Source organism: Penicillium waksmanii (assembly GCF_028829765.1).
Source record: "Penicillium waksmanii strain IBT 27052 chromosome Unknown utg000008l:1.0-5622682.0:1.0-5626561.0, whole genome shotgun sequence".
Taxonomy (NCBI): Eukaryota; Fungi; Ascomycota; class Eurotiomycetes; order Eurotiales; family Aspergillaceae; genus Penicillium; species Penicillium waksmanii.
Window position 1 is genome coordinate 2,684,333 of NW_026643254.1, and position 23,935 is coordinate 2,708,267.

Sequence of the window (23,935 nt, forward strand, 5' to 3'; positions counted from 1 at the left end):
AATATCCCCTTGGCTTTTGGTGTGAATTGTCTTTCAAATCCCTCCCGAGTCATTCCAGGGTCAATTGCCATTTTGCGGGTGTCGCACTGGTGCTATCTCGAGTCTCCCCCACCATTCCCGCTGACCTCATACCCCACATGAGCAAAAAGTTCAAATCGCAGGCCTCCAGCAGTCGCGCTGCTGCGGGCGCCTTCGGGTCCTTTGGAGGTTTCTCGGGCAATTTTGGGAGTGATGGACGGGAGCCGTCGGCTCTCACATACATCGCCGAACCGCCAGATCTGTCTCGTATCTCCGAGCAGACACTAGTCATTTCTTTCAAGAATTTATTGAAAAAAGATGATATTACACGGACTAAGGCTTTGGAAGATCTCAGAGAACATGTCTTCTCCGTGGATTCGAAGAAAGGGACTCTTGATGATGGCTTTTTAGAAGCATGGGTATGTGAAATTCCGGTATATACATCACAGCACGAAATAATAACCGAGTCCAGGTTAAAATATACCCGAGGTTGTCGATTGATCTCTCTCGACGAGTCCGACAAATATCTCATACACTTCAGGGCTCCATCTCTGGTCTTGTGGGAAAGAGAATTGCACCTCATTTGTCCAAGGTTATTGGTGCTTGGCTAGCTGGTCTCTACGATAATGACAAGCCAGTTCACCGTGCCGCACTGGAATCATTTATCAGTGTCTTCTCGACCCAAGATAAACGAAACAATGTTTGGAAGATCTACCAAAGTTCCATTCTGGATTTCGTAGATGACGTTCTGCTCCATCAGTCACCCCTGACCCTAAGTGATGAGAGGACTGTCAAGCGGGATGACGCAGAAGCGAAACACGCACGGGTAGTTGGAGCTGGACTGCTTCTTTTCAATCGCATTTTAGGTATCGTCGTTCCGTACCCCCCTCTTCCTCCCACGACATACCCAAATCTCACATTTGAACAGGTGACTCGGCAGACGAGGATCTTCAAAAGAACCTCTCAGCAATCGAAACTTTGCTTAGTAGCAAGGATTTATGGGGGTTCTGTAGCTATGATGACCCATTCGTTCGCCGGTCCGTATACATTCTCTTGCGAACTGCGGTATCCAGACAGCCCGGCTGGATGGATTGGAAGCTCCTCAGTTCAGCCATCGTGGGGAAATCCTTATCTATCTCACAGCTCGGCTCAGCTTCCGAACTATCCGAGACCCTTCTTCTGTTGACCTCGTTAAGACCCCAGGCGTGGACAGAGGACTATACAGGAAAGACTTCGTCCTCAAAGAGGCTACGTCAATATATCCAGAAAGGGTCTCAAGGTAGCACTGGGAAATTCTGGTCAAATCTTGACGAGCTACTCCGAAAGCTCCCCCAGGAGGTCCTTGCAGGAGCCGACAAAACATCTACTGTTAAGAAAATCAAAATCTCGAGTGTCATTGCTCTAACAGAAGCTTTCCAAGAAGGCCTCAACTCAAGGGAAGAGCCCCGCCAAAATCTTTACACTGGATGGAAATCCTACATTGAGATTAGTCTCTGGTTTGCGAGTCTCTTGCCAGTGGAGCAACGTCCTGAACTCATTCAAAAACGACTTTCCCCCTTGGTGACACATTATGTGCGACCCGATCCCGAATTGACCCAGTGGTCGCTCCCCGTCCAGTCCACCGAACATATTTGTATCGACTATCTCTCGGCTCTTGTTGCTCACGACCAATATCAAGAAATAGAGCTATTATGGTCAAACCTGTCTAATGGGCTTATTGAAGCAGTTAAGCTGTCATCTCCAGAGCAGTCGAAGGACTTCCGCACATCTCAAGATTCGATCTGCGAACAGTCAAAGCGCCTTTTTATATTGGAACCTTCAGTCATCTCGCGAGCCATAGAGGCGTCTCGGCTTAAGAAGATTTTTGAAAAGGCCAATATGTCCCTTCTGGACAACTGTCTGCAGGTTCTACGGTCTCGAAATGGAAAACCTTATGGTGCCGCTGGGGTTGTAGAAGAGTGCGTTCGCAGAGTGCCTTCTATCGCAAAACAGTCCCGGGAACTTCTAAACTTCCTCAAGACGGATGCGCCCGAGCTTCTGTTCTCGCCGTCCGGCGATCGCCTGATTACAATCATTTTGGCATGTCGGCAATGGGAAGGATTCTCTTCTTGTTTTGAAGTTGTTGTCGAGCGAGCTCTGGAACTGGACCCCGAACAATCGAATGCCCATGTCCTTCAAAGCCTTCTATCGACGATCGATTTCAATGAAGTCGAATATCAAGCTAAGCTTTCTTCGCTCGTGATGCTAGCTTTAGATAAAGCTTGCAGAGGCAGTACTACACACTGGCCGATTGTAACTGCAGTTCTCCGGAATCAAACTTCTTGGGAAGCATTGATGGATCAAGTCTTCATGTCAATTATTCAGTCACTGTCTACGGAGGATAGGGTCTTCGACGCCCTCCACGGGCTCTCTCACCTTGGAAAGACCGTTCCCGCTGCTGTGCGGGAATTCCAGGGTGGATCTAATGGCTCCAAGTTAACAGGAAAACTGTTGTATCTCACTGAGTCTCCTTCGGAGGAGGTGGCCGTCCTGGCTGAGTCTTTAATGACGAATTTTAAGGAAACCGTTGTTGGTGATACAAGCACCAAGTCTAAGATTGAGATCCTCCAAAATGGCTTCTCTCACGCGAGCGAAGAATCTCTAACGTGGGTAAAACCCCAACTCCTTTTCGAACTTCTGTACTAACTTGGAAACAGAATTGATTCCCTCGTTGCTATCGCTGAGGAGCTGCTTCCTGGCCTGGGGACGAAAGAAGAAGCGACATACAGTCTCAAAAACATCCTACCCTCTGCGTCTACTTGGGAAACGGCTATGGCTCCATTCCTCCACCTACCTCCTCGTCCCTCTACCGCAATTACTAGTCCACTGGCTGGCGCTGTCCATTTGATCCAGAACGATCTGTCTGATTCATTCAAGGATTTAAGGCTCAGTATCGCGCGAGACTCGTCTCATAGTTCCGCCGCGTTCCGGCTCGCCAGTTTCGCCATCAGGATTTTGTCCTCAGCACACCTGAATGAACACATGGACAAAGATGACCTTGAAACCCTCTTTTATTTCATCCCATTGGCCGTGCAGCTGATTGATGACGATCTGAGTATCGAAAACTCCAATGGAATCTTGGGTCTGGAGCTGGCAGATCAGCGCGATGACTATGTTGAAATTGTCTTCAAGGGACGCAGAGTAATCAGCGACTGGGTTCATGCTGAGGAGAATACCGGATACCCGCCTCAATCAACGGTTTCCTCGTCTCTGCTCTCCTTCTGGGAAAGCAAACTCGAGGGACTGGGGGGGAACCTCTCCCCTTGACTACCGGATTGGAGAGGCTTTTGTCAAGATCATGGGCTCCGTCGAAACACTGGCTGCATCCAAGTCAGCCGATGGTGTTGCGACAATTTGCAGAAGTGCTCGAACCGCTAATGCCATTCGGTCGGCTTCCTGGTTCATTGTACTGCGAAGCTCTATCTTGTCCAATCCTATCGGAAATCGAATCTGCAACGAACTAGTCGCTGATTCCTCTGGGTTGAAACCGCAAAGTTCTTCTCCAGATGGTAAGTTTCTAGACAACTCATGATTTGTGGTACCATATTAACAAATATTAGGACTCCGCAAACTGGCACTGCTTAATATCCTCCTATCTGGGGAGGAGAACGTTGTTTCAACAATCCCCACGCAACGACTCGTCTTTCTCACGAAGCCGCTGATTGAATGTCTTCAGTCCGGACTGCAACCTCTTGGTCTGAGCGCTGAGATTATCAAAACATTATCATTTGTGCTTCCAGCTCTTTCTGAGATCTACGGGTCGCACTGGGAAGACAGTATGGCCATTCTGAGCATCGTGCTCAAGGATATCAGTGGGGGCGAAGAGGGCCTTCCGCTGCTAGTAGCGGCCTTCAGACTGTTCTCTAGTCTAAAGTCTATGACAGATGGTGAAAGCAACGATGATCTTCAAGATGTCTGGCTTGAACGACGGGTTGGACTTTTCAATGAGTTGGCTTCTTCTGTCGGGAAGTTCGGTAAGGATACCTCCCCTGACTTTGTCTATTTCTTCTCAGCCTGTGCACGCGGCTGACTTGTAGCAGACGCTTCAACTACCTATCATCAACCACGGGACGTCGCTGTTGATCTTCTGCGACGCTTGATCAACTTCATTCCTATTGAAAAGTTGGATGATGTCAGCGAGGTCTTTTCTCTTCTGACTGCTCATAGTCGTGCTGTACAGCGCACCGCTTATACCCTCCTCCACCGTTATATCCCACACTCTCAAGAGCAAGTATCCTTCGACGTGGCTTTGTCTAAGTCCGCAGTCAGCCTGCCTGATGAGCTTGTGTCTCTTCTACTCGAAACACCCACCATGCAAATGGTGACCATGTCCTATGGTGACGACAAGATGTGGACTAGTTTGAGGGCGTATCTCCTAAGCTGGAAGGTGATCTTCGATCATTTCTCCAATGCTGTAAGTTCTCAATTCGCCTTTGACCACGAACTCTGCTAATATTCTCAAAGTCGCTCCCGGTCCAAGAATACTATGCCGCAAACATCAAGGAAAACAACGTCCTAATTCCATTATTGGAATTCATGTTTGATTTCCTTCAAAAATCGCATGGCAAAATTATCGACCCGACCAAGTTCGATATACAATCGTTCCAGCCTGATGAGTCCGAGAATGCGGAGAAGGAGACTCAGTGGCTCCTGGTGCACCTCTACTACCTTTGTCTCAGACATCTTGCCAACATGACTAAGAACTGGTGGATTGATACCAAGAAACGTGTCAAGGGTCCGGTAGAAGGATGGACGGAAAGATACGTGAGTTTTAACAAGCTAGAAACCGACTCGCTACCAAAAGTAACAATCGCTGACTTCGTGACTAGATCTCGCCTGTTGTAGCTGGAGACTCAATGAAGGGCGTAGAAGACTGGGCTGCCACTCAAGATCCGAATGAGGAGCGTGCTTTGACTGTTAAGATATCCCCCAAGACAGCCGAGATCATCGCCAGCATCCCAGTAGATGAGGAATCTCCTCCCGTTTCCATCTCAATCTCCCTTCCTCCGGCATACCCGTTGCATCCAGCAATCGTGGTCGGGCGCAGCCGAGTTCTTGTCGACGAGAAGAAATGGAAGAGCTGGCTGCTCACCATCCAGGGAGTCATTATGTTTGCCAATGGTAATCTGGTTGATGGCCTGCTGGCTTTCCGGCGGAATGTGCAGGGTGCTCTGAAGGGTCAAAGCGAGTGTGCTATCTGTTATTCGGTCATTTCAACCGATATGCAGACCCCCAACAAGCGTTGCGCTACCTGCAAGAACACTTTTCATTCGGTCTGCTTGTTCCGTTGGTTCAAGAGCAGCAACCAGAGCACTTGCCCATTGTGCCGCAACAACTTTGTATATGTTTGAACGTGTGAAGTAAATAGATGATAGACGTTGGGAATGACTCAAAAGCACTATTATGACATGATGCTAAATTTCGATCTATTTCACTATCTTATGAAGGTCTCGGTAGTCTGGTGGTAGCTTCCGGCCTTGACTTCCCACCTCGACTTGCTAGTTGAAATTAAAACATACTACGATTTGTCCACAAATTAATAAGTAGTTTTTATTTTGACTTAAATGCTATATGAACAGGGAATGGCACTTTTGTGTTCCGCTGGACAGAAAACTCCATATCATCAACACATCAAGATAGATAGCAAAGGAAAAGAAAACGCAAAAACGAACTGTAAAATCGCAAAATCGGAATACATATCTAATAGGAGACAAGGGAACCATGATGATAAAAAGTAACTCCGGGGCAACAAGGCGACTATGCTACAGGGGCGAGAACATCGAAGGCACCAGTACCAACAGTACCGGCACGACCGACGACAATTCTACTACTCGGGCCCTTGAGATCGTCCCAATCTCTTTCGAGAACGGCATCCTTCAGAGCACCAACAGTAGTTTCGAAAGACATCCGAGAGAAGGGCGAGGTGGAGTCCTTGACCAGGCCATTACGGCTGAAGGCCTTGAAGCCACCGGACTGAGTCATCACATCACCAATCAAGTTCAGATGGCGGTTGTCGACGGAGATACTGTGACCCTTGAAAACGGCGTCCATTTCGCGGATGATGGTGGCACGGGCGGCCTCAACACCGTAAAGGTTCAGCATGTCGTGGATGGAGTTACAGTAGAGCGAGTGAGGTTTGATGATGTCTTGGTAGTCGCGCATGGCGAGCAAGTTCACACCATCGGTGAGGATGTTGGCAGGGTCGCCCTTGATGTCGTCGGCCTCAACGAAGACACAGTTGCCCAGGTTGGGAATAGACTGGATCACGGCGTTGTGGCAAGCCTGCTCGACGAGGGGTAGGAGCAGAAGCTTAGGGGTCTCGATATCGTATTGCAGTTGGATAGTGCAAGAGCCACCCTTCTTAGGGTCGAACTTGAACTTGGTAACCTCAACGAACTTGCCCTTGACGTCGTCCTCGCGCGTGTTGCTGTCGTCGTCCGAGTCCTCGTCCGAATCGCTATCCATGTCGACGTCACCAGTGGTGCGGGTTTGGTTCTCTGTCTCATCATCTTCATCGGGGGTGTCTTGACGGTTCATGATGTCCTGCTCGTCATCATCGGGTGCTTCATACGAGATCTGGTTACTCTTGTTCGAGTTTCCGCTGGCGCGCTTGGCATCATCCTCGTCGTCCTCGTCGTCGTCATCGCCTGGTTGAGCCTCGCCATCCGGTCCACTGGGACCCTCGGGAACTCGGCCAACGGAAACACCAATCTCAGGTTGGGAGGTGGAAGCCTTCTGACCAGTCTTGTCCTCATTACGCTTCTTCAGCTCAGCCCTGGTGAGCTTGATCAGGCGAGGAATGAACTTGGCTTGCAAGCCGTTCTGCACGTCCTTGGTTTGGATAGCATACTCCTTGCAGTATTCCTCGGCCGGGAAGAAGGTGAGCTCAATGTCATAGATCTTGGCCTTGGCGTAACCCACGCCAGAACCGATTCGCTCCTTAACTTGCACTTTGTCAACGACCTCGGCGACGCTGAGCTTACTGATGGCCTTGGCAAACTTCTCCGAATCTTCCTTGCTTATCTCCTCGTTCAACAGCATGGTCATGGTAGGGGTCATGATGTTAGCACTTGCTGTCATGACAATTTCACGCAGTCGAGGAATACCCAGTGTCACGTTCTTTGCGGAGTGACCAGCCAAATGGAAAGTGTTTAGGGTCATCTGTGTCGAGGGTTCACCGACGGACTGACCGGCCATGACACCAACAGCCTCACCGGGGTCGATGGTGGACTTCATGTACTTCATGTTCATCAGAACATCAAAGGTCTTCTTGCCAACGGTACCCGCAATGTCCTTCTTCTTATCCTTGAAAAGGCCGTCCGGATTATCATCGGTGTACTGTAAAAATGTGTTAGTCAGAAAGTCATATGAAAGCGACAATTGAGAGGGAAGAAAGTGCCTACCTTCTTGAGTGCTTGGGCGAAAGCCTCAGAGGTACTACCCAAGTTACCACCGGGGTGATAGTGAGACAGAATGGGATCCATAGAATCAAGATTCCCGGTCTTGCGGGCCTTCTTCATCGAATCCTTGTAGGCGGTAACGTCTTCCTTGGAAAGGCTATGGAAGTCATCGGCCTGAACTTGCTTCGAAATGGAGACATGATTCTGGGCGAGGAATCCGAAATCATTAAGGTGGACTTGCTTCGTGATATCAAGACCATCCTCTCCGTACAGGAATTGGACGATCGAGCCATCCGAAGCCTCACGAACGGAAGAATCGTACTCAGCCTTCAAGCCCTCCATACCCTTAATCAAGCAACGTTGCAGGTAACCGGAACGGGAAGTCTTGACGGCGGTATCGATAAGACCCTCACGACCGGCCATGGCGTGGAAATAGTACTCTTGAGGCTTGATACCAGTCAAGAAACGACCAGAGACGTAACCACCAGCCATGGGATGAGTCTCAAAGGCTCGGAAAGATGGAAGAGTTTTTCCACTGATCATAACAGGGACACGACGACCTTCCAAAACCTGTTGACCCAGGTTACAAGAAATCAGGTTGGCGTTAACGCCCGAACCCTTAGCTCCGGTGATGGTCATCGACTGCATTTGGTTCCAGGGGAAAGGCTTGGCAAGACCGCCTGGCAAACAGGCTGCGGTGATTTCTGAGGACAGCTTGGCAGATCGGGCGTTGGAAACGCTATCCAGTCCACCTTGCTTATCGTCATCGCGGAGAACATCCTCCAGTCGCCTGTTCAACTCGGCATCCTGATCAGGAACGTTCGCCTGGTCCAGAGTAACATACTTCAGAGCAACCTCCCGACCCATTTCGGGGGCAGTCTTCAGCTTCTCCTTGCGTGCGCGATCACCCTCCTTGGTCAATCGAAGATCATCAATACCACAAGTGAACGCCCGCATGTTCAGGAAACGAGTAAGCAGACGTCCAAGAATACTGAGCAGCTTTCCAGCAACAATGTGGCCGTAGATCTCGTGAACAGCGTCGACAAGACCTCCAGCAGTCGGACCAAGTTGCTTCTTATCAAGGATACCGCACAGATACTCTCCGTCCTTGAAAATGACGGTGCCTTCTTCATTGTCCTTGCCCCAGCGATCACCAGGGGTGGAAGACTTGCCCTTGAGGGTGAGTCCGGCACGATCCGCAGGCTTGATATTCTTGAGAATCGTCGTGACGATCTGCTTACCAGTCCACATCGGCTTGGGCTTGAGGAAAGCGGGCTCAACTGTTTGGATGCGGTCGCCTTGGATATGAGAATGTTCGGGACGAATACAGTTGTAGAGCAATTGGTCGTAATCTTCCTTGTCGAAGAAACTATCACGGCACGTAAACCAGACAGCCATCGAAATATGATCCTGGATCAGACCTCTCAGCGGCTTTCCAGAGGTGGCGACCAGATACTGGTGATCGGCGTCTGCCAATGTTCTGGCCTCGGCCTGAGCGAGCTCGTTTTGGGGAAAGTGCATATTCATCTCGTCACCATCGAAATCGGCATTGTAGGTGTTACAGTTGGCGTAGTGCATGCGAATGGTCCGTTCATTAGGGAGAACACGAGCCTTGTGACCCATCATACTGTGAAGAGGTTAGCTAGGGAATTAGATAGAAATCAAAAAGTCCACAAACCTGGGCTTGTGCAGAGTCGGCTGTCTGTTCAGCAGAACCATATCTCCATTAGTAAGATGGCGGTAGACCTTCTTGTTTCGCGAGCCCTTGAGACGCCAGTTCGACGGGGCAAGCAGTTGGTTTGCAAGAGCAGTACGTTCGTCAAGACTCTTGAACTTCAAGTTGACGACTTGACCGTTTTCATTCTCGATCGCGGAAGCACCGGGGTATTTGTCAGGGCCATTGATCACAGCCTCTTTCATCTCCCAGAAGTTGTGGTTGGTAACAGGCTCAGGGAAGGTCAGCTTCTTAGCAAACACCATGGGCACACCGATCTCATTTGTTTCAAGATTGGGATCAGGAGAAATGACGGAACGAGCAGCGAAATTGACACGCTTTCCCATCATGTTCTTTCGGAACAAACCCTCCTTCTTTTCCAAAATTTGCTTGATACCGTTTGGCAGAGACGCGATGGCAGAGCCAGTCACGGAAGTACGCTCTCGATCAATGAGACCGTTGACTTGGTCTTGAAGCGTAACGATAGCTTGGAGAAGGTCGCCGTAGTTGCGCACGCGAGAAAGAGCCTTCTCGTCCTCATTTTGAATCTCCTTGGAAATCTGGTTAATGAGATCGCACTGCTTGAGAATATTGTTGAAGGGGGTATTCTGCATAGCCTCCATGATCTCGCCGGGGCCTTGAGGGGCAGCGGGGCGATACTTGTTCGGGGGAACCATGATGCTCTTAATGAAGAACATGTCAGCAGAGACAACCTTGACACCCTTCGGAGCCGGCCGAGAATTATAGACGAGCTGAAGAACCTCGCTATCCTTTTGGAACAGAAGTTGCATAGCACTGTAGGCTTCAGATGAAGTCACGAACTCCTGGCCAGACTCCCCAGCCGTCGCCGTCTTCGTGACAGCAGCACCGCGGCGGATCTCTTCCTCGGCACCGTGAACCTCGGACACAGAAGTTTCGCCGCCTTCTTTCGAAGCAGACTTCTTTTCCTGGTCAAGAAGGACCAAGCTGTTGGGAGCCTGGAATCCACCGTGCAACATGGCCAGCTTCGACTTTTCGGTCAAGCCCTTTCGGAAGATCTTGTTGTAGCGATCCTTTCGGTAGGAGGGTGTGATACTGAACGACAATGTTAGCTTAGAGCAAACTCTATTGAGAGAAAGGTATTCCAAAAGTAACGTACCCACTGCAGTTGTTACATTTCTTATTGCCGTTAATATCCTTCAAGAATTGCTTCACAAGCTCTCGCCTATTCTCAGCAGCGATGGGGTTCTTTGCGCCGGTCATTACTCCATCCAATCGTCCGTCTTTCTTGGCTTCCTTGATGCAGCGGGTGACGTAGGCAGTGCGCTTTTCCATGATGGACTCATCGTCCTCTTCTTCAGAGTCTGAGCCATCGCCCTTCTGTGTCTGAGCCTTGGAAGCGGCACCTTTGGCGGATCCAATCTCTTCCACCTTGGCGACTTCTCCGGTCAAGCCGTATTGGAGGAGGCGCAGTTTGCAGACATACAGGTTGACAAGTGAGCGGGACATTTGCAACCGATGACAGTACACACACTGGGCGCGAATCAAGCGGTAGATATGATCGAAGAAAGTGACATTGTAAACGGGAACTGGGAGCTCAATGTGGCCGGCGTGGCCAGTGCAAGACCAAGAGTTCAAGCGACATGTAGTACAGCTAATCGACGGAAAATCGGTGGTCAGTTAGCCCAAAAAACTTGATCGATAGAAGATAGAAGAACAATTGAGAGGAGGAGCTTACACATGGTCACCCCATGCGCCCATAGCAGGGTCATAAAGACCGCCAGGAACCGGGTTGTTAAAAGAGTCCAAAGTCGGAGTATTCTGAATTCTTTTCACCGAGAGCTTTTTGATCTCCTCGTCGGAGTAAACGGTAAAGTCTACTCCGGCGATATTGGAGGAGACTGGGCGTGCGAAGGTCGCCATTGTGCCCTGTGGCTCCTTGAGCAACAGAAAACGCTATGCGATTATCAAAGGGCCTCGAAGAGTCTCCAATGCGGAACAAATTGAAAAAAGTTGCTCGCAGGCGTGGAGCAACTTTTTCTGCCATCTTCCGCCTTGACCGCCTACTCCGGGGGGGATCCACGCAGATGCAGCTCTGCCTTTCTCACAGTTTCACAGTTCCACCTTTCAACTTTCGACTTTCGACTTTCCCTCCTACTGGTCGTGGTCCCCATGGTCCCCGTGGTCCCTGCGTGATCTCCCTTTACCTTTATCATCACCATGGCGGACTCAGGTAATGCGCTGAAGCGACCTCATCCCGCAGAGGACGATCATAATTCTCAAAAAAGGACCCGCTCAAACAATGGATCCCCAGCCCCAGGTCAGGGGGCGCCTGCGGCACCCAAGATGGATATCGAGAAGATGGTAGCGGAAGCAAGAGCCAAGGCTGAAGCTGTGCGCGCACGTCTAGCAGCAGCCCGCGGCGGCGCGACACCACCAGCGCCTCCTGCAGGATCAAGTCCCGCGCCAGGCTCGACCGCGCCAAGTGCCGCAATGTCGAAGTTAGAACAGATGAAAGCCAGGGTGGCCGCCGCGACCAGCAGAGCCAATGCACCTTCTCAACAACGACCGAGTGCGCCGGTACCTTCACACGCTCCGGCATTCGATGACGATGGCCTGTCCAAAGCTCGTGGTGGTCTAGATGTCGGTCTCCATCCAGCACTGCTTTCCGATAAGACGCCAGACTTCCGTGGAGGAAAGGGTAAAGGGGGCAACCGGCGAGATACACCAGGATCTGCTTTCCAGCGCGGCAACAAAGCTCGACTGGATCTATCTGGTCCTTCAATTGAGGAGATCAAGAATAACCCATACTTCGATCCCAGTCTCGACCCGAAGGCTACCGTTGCCAAACCACGCCATTCCCGGCAGTTGATCTTCAATGAGAAGGGCAAATATATCCAACAAGCTGCGGCTCTTCGACGACAGGCACAATTGGAGGCTATGAAGAAGAGGATTGCGGAGAAGGCCCGACAAGCCGGTATTGACGAAGATATGGATGTCGAAAAATCATATCTCGTACCTGCACCACCTGCTATTGAATGGTGGGACGAGGGCTTGGTCGGTGGGGGCGATTATTCTGCCATCGAGGATCCAGCAAATGTCAAGGTGGACACTCCCGACACGATCATCACACGCTATATTCAACACCCTGTGCTCCTTGAGCCACCACAGGAAAAGCACCAACCGGCGCAGAAACCCATGTTCCTTACACACAAAGAGCAAGCGAAGATTCGCCGGCAGCGACGCATGGCAGATCTGAAAGAACAGCAAGCAAAGATCCGACTGGGTCTTGAGCCCGCGCCGGCTCCTAAGGTCAAGAAGTCTAATTTGATGCGGGTTCTCGGTGAACAAGCCGTCAAAGACCCCACGGCTGTTGAAGCGCGCGTGAACAAGGAAATCACCGAGCGTCGTGAGGACCACGAGACCATGAACGAAAATCGCAAGTTGACCAAAGACCAACGGCGCGAGAAGCTTGCGGCCCAGCAAGAGACCGATGCCCAACTGGGTATCTATATTTCTGTCTACAGAATCGACAACCTCGCCAGTGGCCGGAACCGCTTTAAGATCAATAAGAACGCAGAACAAAATGCTTTGACTGGTGTCTGCGTCACTCATCCTAAGGTCAATTTGGTTATCGTCGAGGGTGGAAAACACTCCATCAACAATTACCGCAAGCTCATGCTTAATCGAATCGACTGGACCGATAATCCCGGTCCGACTACTTCTGAAAAGAGCGAGGGACAACCAATATGGTGGTCTACAGAGGATGATAAGGGAGAGCTACGGGACTTCCGTGACAATACGTGCACGCTTCTATGGGAAGGACAGGCGAAGACCCGAGTTTTTAGAAAGTGGCTGGGTGCCAGACCCTGCGAGTCCGACTCTGCAGCCAAGGAGGTTCTGGCTCGTGCAAAGATGGAGAACTTCTGGGTGTTGGCGAAGAGCGCCAAGCCTGCTGAGTTTTAAGGCATTTCAGCCTTTGGTCCTATTTTTGGCAGAATCGACTGATCTGACCTGCCTTTGCTAACAACGAGCGATACCAATCGATCATACTAGTATTATTATCTCATCAGCTGTGTGCCTTCCATGCAGCAAATATGTATTCTATCATCCATACAACGTACAAGCGAGCTAAAAGATATCCGAACCAAATCATGAACTTTTTTAAATAGAACCCATATGCAAAACCACATTAACCCCGATCCTAATGCAAATGGTTGAGTACTGAGATCATGCCAAGAAGCTAGAAGAAAACCCAAATCAAGAGGGAGGTGGCCCTTGGTTGTTGCTCAGATTCCGTAGAAGATCCAACTGAGCTTTGACTTGGTCAAAGTTCATTGCAGGGTTTTGTTGTCCCTGTGGGGCAGCTTGTTGGCCCTGCTGCGGCTGTTGATATTGCTGCTGCTGGGGTTGCTGATATTGCTGCTGCTGGGGTTGCTGGTATTGTTGCTGTTGTTGCAATGCCGCCAAGAAAAGAGGATTGATATGCGCACCAGGAGGGATAGATTGGAAAGGATTCGGCTGGGCAAAAGGTTGTTGGAAGGGGAATTGGAAAGGAAACTGTCCTGGAGCTGCGCCTTGAGGAAGCTGTGCTTGCTGTTGGGGCGCATACTGCTGGTACGGAGCGAAAGCCTGGGGCATTCCAAAGGCGGGCTGCGGCTGCTGTTGCTGCTGTTGCTGCTGTTGCTGCTGAGGATATGCCGGTTGGCCATATCCAGTAGGCTGGTGTTGAGGTGCTGCAGATGCAAACTGCGAACTGTTTCCTTGTTGGTTCTGAGGACGACGGTCCTGATCACGCTCGTACGAGCCTCCTCCTCCTCCTCGGCCTCCATTGCCTCGTCCACGACCACCTCGTCCGCGGTCAGAGCCCCGTCCGCGACCTCTACCTCCACGGAATCCGGATGCTCGCTCGGTGCCCTCAACTGGTGCCTCTCGAGCTCCCATCATTTCGTGGTAATTCTTAGGTCGGGCAAGGGGTGTGTAACCATCTTCGCCCCCCCGCATCGTCATAGTTAAGTTCGGTGTGGCTTAACTTGGAGGGACCTGCCGGTCCTTTCTTTCCACGTCCACCGCCACCATCCCTAGCATCCTTTCTTTCCTGGCGCTTCTGCTTCAGTCTCTTCTTGTAGTCAGCCTCTGCTTCGTCGTCGGAGAATTCCATCTCTTCAACTGCGATCTCCTCGTCGTGGAAGTTAGACGCATCGCTTCCCTTCAGACCCTTTAGGGGCTGTGTGAAGACAAATGTCGAGTGGGCCGGAACATAGTAAACAGTCATATCCTTAGAAAGACCTCGCTCTGTAGGCTCGGCGGCAGTTGCGTACATGACAGTGTACAAGGGGTTCTCGACTCTGCCGAGGGTTTCGGCAACAACACCGAGAACCTTGCGATCTTCTGAGCAAAGCAATGAGCCCGACTCCAGGACTTGATACTCTCCTGAAGTGCTGGCTTCGATAAGAGCGGCATTCTCGATGAGAGTTTTGAGATTCCCCAGTAGTACAATGGGCATTTCGGGTGTGATCGTAATATCGGGGATTGGCAGCACATCCTCCACAACCTCGTTGGTAGAACGAATGTATCCTCCCGACTTGCCCTTGCCTTCTCCTTCATCGTCAGAGCCAGCTTCAGCCTGCATCAAAATCCGGGCCTGCTCTTCGGGGGTGAGAATTGGGTAGTCTTCGTCCTCGCTGCTGTCGTCTGAGTCGGACGAGCTGTCAGAGGAAGACTCGTATGGAGATGAATCGACCTCCCACTCAGGGTGTTCTTCCTCCTCTTTCTCCTCTTTTATGGTATTGTCGATCAATCCACTGCTGGCATCCAGGTTGCTTTGCTCGGGTTTTTGGTCCACCTCCATAGCCTCCCCAGTGGTTGCGGGTGCTTCATCGCCGGCGGCCTGATTGACTGCGGTATCCACAGACTCTTCCTTGGTCGCTGTGTTGTTGCCCTCGGACTTGGAAATCGGTTCATCCTTCTCCAACTTCACAGCAGGAATTTGCGGCTCTTCCTCGGTCCTGACTTGCTGAGTTGGCGGGGTTTGCTGGTCGCTGGGGTTGCTGATCAGGCCCAGTCCCGGGATCGCTGGAACTTGTTGTACAGGAGGAATGGCTTCAGTGGCAGGTGTGGAGGCATCGGTCATCGTACTCGGCACCGGAGTCTCCGCAGGCAAGGGTGTATTGTAGAAATCGCTACCATCGTCTGGAGTTGTTGCGACGGGTGGCGTATCAAGCATGCAGGGTTTCTTAAGTGGAGGGCCTTCACTAGGCAGTTCAGACCCAGTTGAGTACATCTGCTGATCACTCATCTTGATGAGTCCCTGTATGAAATCAAGGAACTATCGTCAAAATAAAATAATAAAGCTTGTGTCAAGAAGAAGGAAGCGCAAGAAGTCGGCAGTAACTTTTTTTTCGGAAGTGCCAAAGTTGCCGTTGCGGTCGCCGGAGTTTTTGTTATCGCGCGTTATCGCCTGCCAAGTGGACTCCCACCCTACCTTCCCAATACCCTGCTGGGACCATATGGACCTTCGAGCCTCAACATTACGCGCAACTGTGGTGGCACATAGGGGAACATAATGGCTGGACCTAATAGTTCTTCTTCGGGTCCAACGCCTCGCACAAAGGCCCGGTATGTGATGGTCAAGGGGAATTGGCGCATGGTATATCTAGCTAACACTGCTCTCTCCTAGACCTCCACCGTTCTACCTGCCTTTGAATGTCACGCTATATCTATGCCTTGTTGTCAATATCCTAGCGGCTTTATTCGCTCCGATTCAAGACTGCGATGAGGTCTTTAACTTCTGGGAGCCGACCCATTACCTCCAACACGGATATGGCCTTCAAACATGGGAGTACTCGCCGGTGTACTCAATTCGAAGCTGGCTCTACGTGTCACTTCACGCTTTTGTGGGCAAGCTGGCATCTCCTTTCGTCAGCACAAAGTCTGCTGAGTTCTATGTTATCCGAATCTTCCTCGCCCTACTCTGTGCCGCATGCCAGACCCGATTATACTCTGCCATCTGTCGAGCCCTCAACCCTCGCATCGGTCTGATCTTCCTGATGGTCTCCATATTCAGCCCCGGCATGTTCCATGCAGCAACTTCCTTCTTGCCGTCCTCATTCACCATGTACACATCTATGCTGGGCCTAGCTGCCTTCTTGGACTATAAGAATGGACCCAAAACGGCCCAGGGGATTATGTGGTTCGGTCTCGGGGCAGTTGTGGGCTGGCCATTCGCCGGAGCTCTTATTTTGCCTATGATTGTCGAGGAGATCGTGATCTGCTTTTTCGCCGGGTCCCTGGGATCTCTTTTCTACATGATATTCGATGGAGCTCTCCGATGCCTTGCAATTGTGGTAAGTTTCAAGTGCCAGCTCATCTTTACTCTTGATCTCTACTAAGACAACTTACAGGGCCTTGAAATGGCAGTTGACTATGCTTTCTTCCGAAAGATTGCGCTCGTGCCCTGGAATATTGTTGCATACAATGTTTTCGGTGGCCAAGGCAAAGGTCCTGAGATCTTCGGTACCGAGCCGTGGACGTTTTATATTCGGAACCTCCTCTTGAACTTCAACGTCTGGTTTGCTCTAGCTCTGTTTTCCGGTCCGCTGCTTATCATCCAAGCTTTATTCCGGTCTCATACAACATCCGTTCAGGCCGTTTTACGCTCTATAACTCTAACCGCGCCTTTCTACATGTGGTTTGGCATCTTTACTTCGCAACCACACAAGGAGGAGCGCTTCATGTACCCCGCGTATCCCTTCATCGCTCTTAATGCGGCCCTCGCTTTCCACATAATTCTCTCCTATCTTGGGTCAAGCAACCCAAAGGAGGTTATTGGTCGCTTGCCAGCCAAACTCAAGCTCGCCGCGGTCCTGTCTGTCGTTTTGGTGGCCTTCAATGCAGGAATGTTACGTATTCTTGGAATGGTCACGGCATATAACGCCCCCTTGAAGGTTTTCTCGCCGTTACAAGAGGTGGGTGTAACCCACGCTGGGGCATCCGTCTGCTTCGGTAAAGAATGGTATCGATTCCCATCTTCATACTTCTTGCCACACGATATGCGGGCCAAGTTTATTCGGAGTGAATTCAACGGTCTGCTTCCTGGCGAGTTCCCTGATGCTCCAAACGCCCTTGGTCGGCTAGAGGGTGCCTCACAGATCCCGTCTGGCATGAACGATCTCAATGAAGAGGACCTAGACAAATATGTAAGTGCCCATGTTACAATCCTTCCACTCAGTGTTTGCGGACAAGCTAATCTATTGAAACAGATCGACATTTCACAATGCTCTTTCCTAGTTGATTCCCACTTCCCAAACCGTGAAGCAACCAAACTAGAGCCCCACTACGTCTTAGATGAATCCCAGTGGGAACACATCTCTTGTGCAAGCTTCCTAGATGCGTCGCAAACAAGCCTGCTAGGTCGATTGATCTGGGTTCCCGATCTACCTTTTATTCCATATCAGTTCCAGCGGAAATGGGGCCAATATTGTCTCCTCCAGCGTCGAACTGACACAAGCAATGCATAGTATGCTATGTCATTTTTTGACAATACACAGTCTACAAAACAAGTCAAGTGACTATTATTGCAATGCTTTCCTCCACACTTCCACTCTGTAGTTAGCCCGCTTCTTCTGAGAATCCGGGGTACAAACCTTAGGCTAATACTCGCTTTACCCGATCGGGAAAAAAAAATCCCTCGAGAGCGCTCGGCCTGGCAGATGATAAGCATGTCCCCCGCAGATAAACCATGTTTTGGCTTGTAATCCATACGATCTTTTCGTCTCACTGCAGCCTCGGATCAAACGGCTCGAAAGAGATGAGATAAAGCGGGATCCCCTCTTTTAGTTTCCCCGCGACTTGTGGCAGTTCAGTCACGCTACGTCCGTTCCTTGTCAGATAGAGGACCCAATCGCATCGGACTAACAGGAAAGGCAATTTATGAGAGAGATATTTTATCCCTGCAAGGATGTTACACTATAGGATAAGGGATTCTGAGTTTACTATAATACAAAAGACTGCTTAGACTATTCCATTCAGCTGGACATATAGTGTTTTTATCGATATATCTGTCTCTTTTCGACAATGGATACTTTAGTCTAATAGAACAAGCCTTATCCACATTCTTCGACTGCATATAGCTGCCAGTGTGTTCTAAATCCCAGAATTAGCCATGGCGGTGACGAAATATCTCCACGAAACCCTCCTATCCATCTCACCAACAAAAGACCCCGTGGGGATCTTCCTAGCCATCAACTTGGCAATCTGTCTGGGGTTTCTCGTTTCTCGAAAATGGATCGCACGCTTCAGCAAGTCGACGAGACCAGGCTCCCCCGACCTAGAAAAACCGTCATCCAGCCCAGGTGTTAGGGAGAAGGTGACGAGAAAGTTCGGTGGTAAGTAGCCATCAAATTCCTGGTTGAAAGTGAAATGTGGGTAGCTAAATATGGACCAGAATGGATACCTTCTACCTTCAAGAGGCCTGCCGCAGCACCTTACTCTGACTGGGATGTCCACAACACCAAGCCCATCCCGTACAGGCCGTTTCGATATGGCCCGTGAGTTCTAAGCCCATCGCATATACCAGCATCGACTAATATTTAGAGCAGAAAGTATTTTATAACACTCGGGTTGAGAAGTATGAAGTGGGATGAATGGATAGGTAAATTTCACTTTAATGGTGGTGCAGAATATATGCTAATGAATGTATCACTCTCAAGAACTAGACAACCATTACCTCAAATATCACGCCGACAAGAAGAAAAGAATCGAGGAACGCGGAGAAAAGTGCTTTGGCACCGCACCAGAGGCAATGGACGGTGCCATCGAACTACTTGAAGAACTGTAAGCAACTCCTCCTCCTCCTCCTCCTCCTCCTCCTCCCACTACGACAACAATGAACGAGATCTAACCAAATCTCAAACAGATGCGCTTACCTCCCAGAGCGCTACCCAAGCATGTTCGAAAAGACCCCAACAGGTATAACCAACAAAGCCACCAACGAAACCTTCAACATAACCCAACGTCCACTACCCGAAGACCCAATGGCAACAGCAGCCCGGCTCGTCCAAGACGACCTAGCCCTAATGTTCGAACGACCCGACGGCGAATACTACCTCCTAGCCGGTGCAATCCTGCTAGCGGGATTCTGGCGCCTGAGCGACAAATTCGGGATGCGACTTTCAGAAATCCACACCTCGGGCGACGTACCTCAATTCCGCGAGAAGCTCGAAAAGGGCATGATGAATTTTTTCCGTCGACTGAAGCCCGAAGAACCCGTTTTGCGAAATAATTACTTCATCCAGGTAGATGATAGTCTGGCCTGGTCGCACAGCATCGGGTCCGAAGATGCGGAGACCGTGTCATGGAATACGGCGCAGAAGAATAAGGCGATTGAGCATCATTTCTTTCGCTCCGAGAGACAATCTTTGCGAAGGTTGCCTAAGTCGGGAGCGGTGGTATTTACTATTCGGACGTACTTTGAGCCGATTACGGAGATTGTTAAAGAGCCTTATGTGCCTGGTCGGTTGGCTTCTGCGATTCGGAGTTGGGGGAATGATGTTTCGAGATATAAGGGGAAACAGAAGTATGAGGAGGTTTTGTTGGAGTATTTGGATCAGAAGCATGAAGAGCAGGTCGCGAATGGGCTGGAGGTAGAGAAGGAAGATGATATACGGGCTTATCCGTTGTAATTAGAATTATGATTGATTTGCGTATGTATTCCAAGCTTTCGTATGTTAACTCTAGCATGTTTTATTATGAGGGTCTATTCTCGTTTGATGAACGCCATCTCTATGCAGGATGTATGAGTAGAGTGTGGGTGTGGGATATGAGAGACTTCAGACATCTACCGAAGCACTCGTCCTCCGTCTGCTGTTTCGTCTGGCATATTCTAACGCTCGCTCTTGTCTCCAAGTGCACTCCTCGTTGAAGTCACAGAAACGACATTTCCAAGCCTCCATGACGTCGACACCACGGGGATCACGCTGACCACGCCACCATTCCATTTGTTCAGTAATGTAGGAACTCATGGTGTCAGTGTCGTAGAAGAAAGATCTACTTCCGATATGCCGAGGTTTGGGGTCGGTTGTCGCGGCCGACGACACGTATCGTGCGGTAAGAACAGGAGAAAGAAGGGTAGGGTACTCTTTGAGCATTTCTGGCTGGGTGTGTGATGGAATAGAGGGTGCGACAGGGGACGGGGCTGATGAATATTCGGGCAGGAATGTAAGACGGAGTTGGTCTTTCATGTAATCCCAGAGGCTTGCAAGAGTCCCATGAGTTAAGAGGATGCTTGTTGAGTCTTGACTAGCCTTTGGGAGGCTAGAGGCTGGTTTGGAGCCAGAAGACCTCCGTATAGCATCATCTGGTTTTGGAATATCATCCATGTCAAGCTCTTGGGTAGACTCGGCGTTAAAAAACTCATCATTCAATCCACCCACTTCAGTTATGAAGGTATCGGTAAATGGACGTTCCGGGTCAAACCCATAGCGTTCTGCAAGAACGTAAATCGTTACATCGTCGCTCGTAATAAGACGGTTGAGCATATGGTAATAAAGTTGCAATTGCAGGAGCGTCGGCCGGAAAGATGTGCTCTTGACCGTAGGAGCCGATCCATTCGCCTTGGTCTTCACGTCTGTCATGTATATCCTCGGTAGATCATAAACAGCCATGGATTCCTCTTCGGGGGGGTAGAATTCCTCCACGGGCTGGTGCTCAGCAAGGTCTGAAAGCCTCCTTCCACCTTGGGAGGAAGAAAGCAAATAGTCCGACAAGGACATCTGGTATTCAGGCATGGCGGCCCGCGACGTCGCTGCATCTTCATAAAATCTCGCAGCTGTTGCCTCGAACCCGGGGTCTGGGCATTCGTACGAAAGCTGGTCAATCACTCCATTAACAACCTCTCCATCGATGAGGCCCCAAACTTCCAATTCGCGAGTGATGCCGTATTCCCGCAGCAACCGCAGTCCCTGAATCACATTCCATATCCTGAGGGCCCATGCATCTTCTTTGGTGGTGATCTCGACTGGCACGGTAGTATATATCTCGTCCTCGAGGGTCTTGTGCACGACGCTGCCCTTTTTCATGGCGGGGGTTCTTCTTTTCCTCCCATGCTTGGTCAAGGTATACCAATATTGCAGCTCGCACCAAGCAGGCGAAACCAAGTCAGTTACAGAGAAAGCCTTATTTGGTGGGCGTCTGAACCGCTCCACGGGAGATCTGGTGTCTATTGTGGCAGCTGTCTGTGCTTCTTGTGTCCAAACTAACTCACGCGCAGCACTGCGCTCCCGCTCCCGTTCTCTGCCTTCGGATGAGTGAGGGTGTTCCACTAAACGCTTCGGATAATAAAGGGTCAGACTGAGTTCAATGGATCGTCAGTGCGGCACAGGGCTCGAAGAAATCCTTACCAAGCGGGCTGGGCCTGTTGTTTGGTCCCGGGCTTGTTCTATCTGCAGAATCCCTTGCACTTTGCGAGCCCATCCAAGGACGTTGACTCGATTGTCTCCATGGCGAACGAGGCTTCTCCCGGCCCAGCACTTTGAGTAGGCTGACACCCGGGGCATCCTCAATACCATCTTCAATATCCGCGACGAGCGCCGCAAAAGTCGTCGGTTGTAGGGTCTCGGTATCCGTGGGATATGGTAAGAGTACTCTGTTTGTGTTTTGTGTTACCGGCGCGGCTGTAGGGATCGAGGTCGAGGTCGAGGTCGTGGTGGCGTTGGGAAGAATAGTCGCGTTTTCCGCGACGACTTTGGCGAGTAGCTCGTTTAGTAGTTCGTCTTCTTCGGGAGAGAAATCTGATCCGTAGTCACTGGAATCAGATTGTTCAGGCCGCGGCAGTTGCGGTGAGCAGGACATGCCTGCGATAATCGAGAGAGCTCATGTCCCTACAGTGGCATGCGAAAGTTGAAGATCAAGACGCGCCATGCGTCATCGCAGGTCAAGCTTGGGAATTCACGGCCGATGATTGGACATCGATCAACTCACAACTTTCGAAGGTAGTTCCAGTCGAACAGGGATGAAATCTTGGGTGTTTTTCAATTGGTATATTTAAGATGAGATAAACGAAAGAAAAGAAATCTAGGTCTATTGTCTAGTGTTGTTGGCCGTAGCCAAAAATGCATCGCTCATCAAAATAAATCTCCCCCTCCCAACGCCGGTTATGTTCGGCGTGACATCTATACAAAGGTCCCCATGTGAATTCTAAATGAGAAACAGATCCTCGACTCTTTATCAAGCAGTTCCTGCTGCGGAAACCAGCTTACCATTCAAAGGATTCGCTGTTTCGGAGACTGCGCTCTCGGCTGCAGCCGCCAGCTCGGCCATCTCAACTTCGTGTTTAGCCTTCTGGTTCAACCAGCTCAGATACGTTTGCCAGCCAACGGCAATAACACCTCCGAAGACATTGCGGAACTGCGGCTGCACATAGACCAGACTGAAGGCAGTAACGGCAGGCCAGAGCTTGACGCTGTTGGTAACACTGACCGGGAGGGCCTTCTTCAAACGCTCCCAGGTTTCCTCAAAAGTTGCACCACCAAGAAGGGAGTGGACGCTGAAGAAGTAGGTGTTGAATACGGGCGTGAAGCATGCCTGCTGAACCGCCACTTTTGTAAGGATTGACAGAAGCTTGGATGAAAAGTTGAAATTGTTGTGGAGCCACCAGAACCTAGAAATAAGGGTCAGTTCTCTGCATGCTCCGTATCTTGATCACAATATGCCCTGCAGACTTTGCTTGAGTCTCCGCGATAGGTCTAACTTACCAATGATATGACGGAATACTCGATCCCGCTCCGACAACCAGATGCCGTGCAGTCCTCCAGGGATCGTACGTAGACAAAAAGCTCTTCTCCGTGTCGTCTTCCTCATGTATCTCTGATGTCTCCTTAAGCTTAGCTTGTTCCTTTGGCGATGGCTTCTCGGGGAACAGCAGCTGAGCACTCAGATCTCCACACAAGTATATCACGATTGAACTCCACACCTGTACAGTATAGGGTTTCCGCGCCTGAGCACCCGAATACCACCTCCCAAGTCGACCTAAAGGACTAGCCTTTATGATCTCCTTGAATCCCCGAGAACGCACAACCTCAGTAGCGCCTGTGGGTGTGGTCGCCGCACCCGCCGCACCCACTGCCGCCGAGGCATTGGATGGTTGTTGTGCACCGGACGAACTCGACGGCGAAGAAGGGTTTGTAGAAGTATTTGAAGTATTTGTGTTCACCGCCGATCCATCTTTGGTGGGGTTTCCCTGCGCAGGTGGCTGTTCGGGGGTGGAGGATTTGTATCGTCGGGGCTGTCGCACTCGTCGCAGCGGAGCTCGGGGTACAATTAATCGTGGTCGGGTTGCGAATGTGACAGCGTGGGAGCCGATTCCCTTCTGAAAGAGGCTCATATCCGACTTTCAAGCAGAGTCATTTATCCCTCACCGTATCTAGGCGATTGTATCTATGGGGCGAAGTCCAAATATCAAAAGAAAAGAAAAATAATCACAAAAAGATCCGGGGCCCGAATCGCGGAGTCAGAGCGGAAGAGCGGAGTGTGGCGATAAGAAATCTAGAGGCGATAAACGGAAGGTTTCTCCGAACAATAGGAAGGTATCCGCAGCACTTCTCAATATAGTGGGCAGGGGTGGTTTGAAAGGAGTGAAAGAAGTTGACGGAGTGGAAACCTACGAGGAGAGAAGAGGCTGACGGGTAAATGATCACGCCTAACTGCAACTGCCGACGCGATAATGTTCATCCCATGCTGTGCTTGTGCTAGTGCTAGTACATTGCACAACCATCCATTAGTCATTCAC

General features: G+C 50.4%; 8 protein-coding genes across 8 annotated transcripts; 5 read left to right on the top strand and 3 right to left on the bottom strand.

The window, feature by feature from the left end:
• Positions 1-137: 137 nt before the first annotated feature.
• N7481_009320 (ubiquitin-protein ligase RKR1) lies at positions 138-3,324 on the top strand (the record flags this gene model as incomplete). The annotated part of the gene is made up of 4 exons (XM_057268539.1): positions 138-437; positions 491-884; positions 947-2,663; positions 2,715-3,324. 4 exons carry the CDS (start codon positions 138-140, stop codon positions 3,322-3,324), a joined length of 3,021 nt encoding a protein of 1,006 aa, XP_057119216.1.
• Positions 3,325-3,355: 31 nt separating this feature from the next.
• N7481_009321 (uncharacterized protein) lies at positions 3,356-5,408 on the top strand (the record flags this gene model as incomplete). The annotated part of the gene is made up of 5 exons (XM_057268540.1): positions 3,356-3,566; positions 3,618-4,031; positions 4,098-4,471; positions 4,522-4,821; positions 4,887-5,408. 5 exons carry the CDS (start codon positions 3,356-3,358, stop codon positions 5,406-5,408), a joined length of 1,821 nt encoding a protein of 606 aa, XP_057119217.1.
• Positions 5,409-5,814: 406 nt separating this feature from the next.
• N7481_009322 (DNA-directed RNA polymerase I core subunit RPA190) lies at positions 5,815-11,073 on the bottom strand (the record flags this gene model as incomplete). Its single annotated transcript, XM_057268541.1, has 5 exons — positions 5,815-7,395; positions 7,461-9,084; positions 9,136-10,245; positions 10,310-10,804; positions 10,889-11,073. The coding sequence occupies 5 exons, from the start codon at positions 11,071-11,073 to the stop codon at positions 5,815-5,817; spliced, it is 4,995 nt and encodes a 1,664-aa protein (XP_057119218.1).
• Positions 11,074-11,370: 297 nt separating this feature from the next.
• N7481_009323 (U4/U6-U5 snRNP complex subunit PRP3) lies at positions 11,371-13,116 on the top strand (the record flags this gene model as incomplete). The annotated part of the gene is made up of 1 exon (XM_057268542.1): positions 11,371-13,116. One exon carries the CDS (start codon positions 11,371-11,373, stop codon positions 13,114-13,116), a length of 1,746 nt encoding a protein of 581 aa, XP_057119219.1.
• Positions 13,117-13,410: 294 nt separating this feature from the next.
• On the bottom strand, positions 13,411-15,448 carry N7481_009324 (RNA-binding snoRNP assembly protein NAF1; the record flags this gene model as incomplete). The annotated part of the gene is made up of 2 exons (XM_057268543.1): positions 13,411-14,138; positions 14,194-15,448. The coding sequence occupies 2 exons, from the start codon at positions 15,446-15,448 to the stop codon at positions 13,411-13,413; spliced, it is 1,983 nt and encodes a 660-aa protein (XP_057119220.1).
• Positions 15,449-15,715: 267 nt separating this feature from the next.
• N7481_009325 (dolichyl-P-Man:Man(6)GlcNAc(2)-PP-dolichol alpha-1,2-mannosyltransferase) lies at positions 15,716-17,669 on the top strand (the record flags this gene model as incomplete). Its single annotated transcript, XM_057268544.1, has 4 exons — positions 15,716-15,768; positions 15,830-16,496; positions 16,554-17,348; positions 17,412-17,669. The coding sequence occupies 4 exons, from the start codon at positions 15,716-15,718 to the stop codon at positions 17,667-17,669; spliced, it is 1,773 nt and encodes a 590-aa protein (XP_057119221.1).
• A 638-nt stretch (positions 17,670-18,307) lies between these two features.
• Positions 18,308-19,832, top strand: N7481_009326 (heme-dependent oxidative N-demethylase family protein; the record flags this gene model as incomplete). Its single annotated transcript, XM_057268545.1, has 5 exons — positions 18,308-18,536; positions 18,596-18,698; positions 18,750-18,802; positions 18,861-18,984; positions 19,067-19,832. Coding segments are annotated over 5 exons (1,275 nt in total), but the record flags the coding sequence as incomplete, so codon positions are not given.
• A 147-nt stretch (positions 19,833-19,979) lies between these two features.
• N7481_009327 (Major facilitator superfamily domain general substrate transporter) lies at positions 19,980-23,530 on the bottom strand (the record flags this gene model as incomplete). The annotated part of the gene is made up of 4 exons (XM_057268546.1): positions 19,980-21,469; positions 21,549-22,001; positions 22,407-22,807; positions 22,902-23,530. 4 exons carry the CDS (start codon positions 23,528-23,530, stop codon positions 19,980-19,982), a joined length of 2,973 nt encoding a protein of 990 aa, XP_057119223.1.
• Between the last annotated feature and the right edge of the window lie 405 nt (positions 23,531-23,935).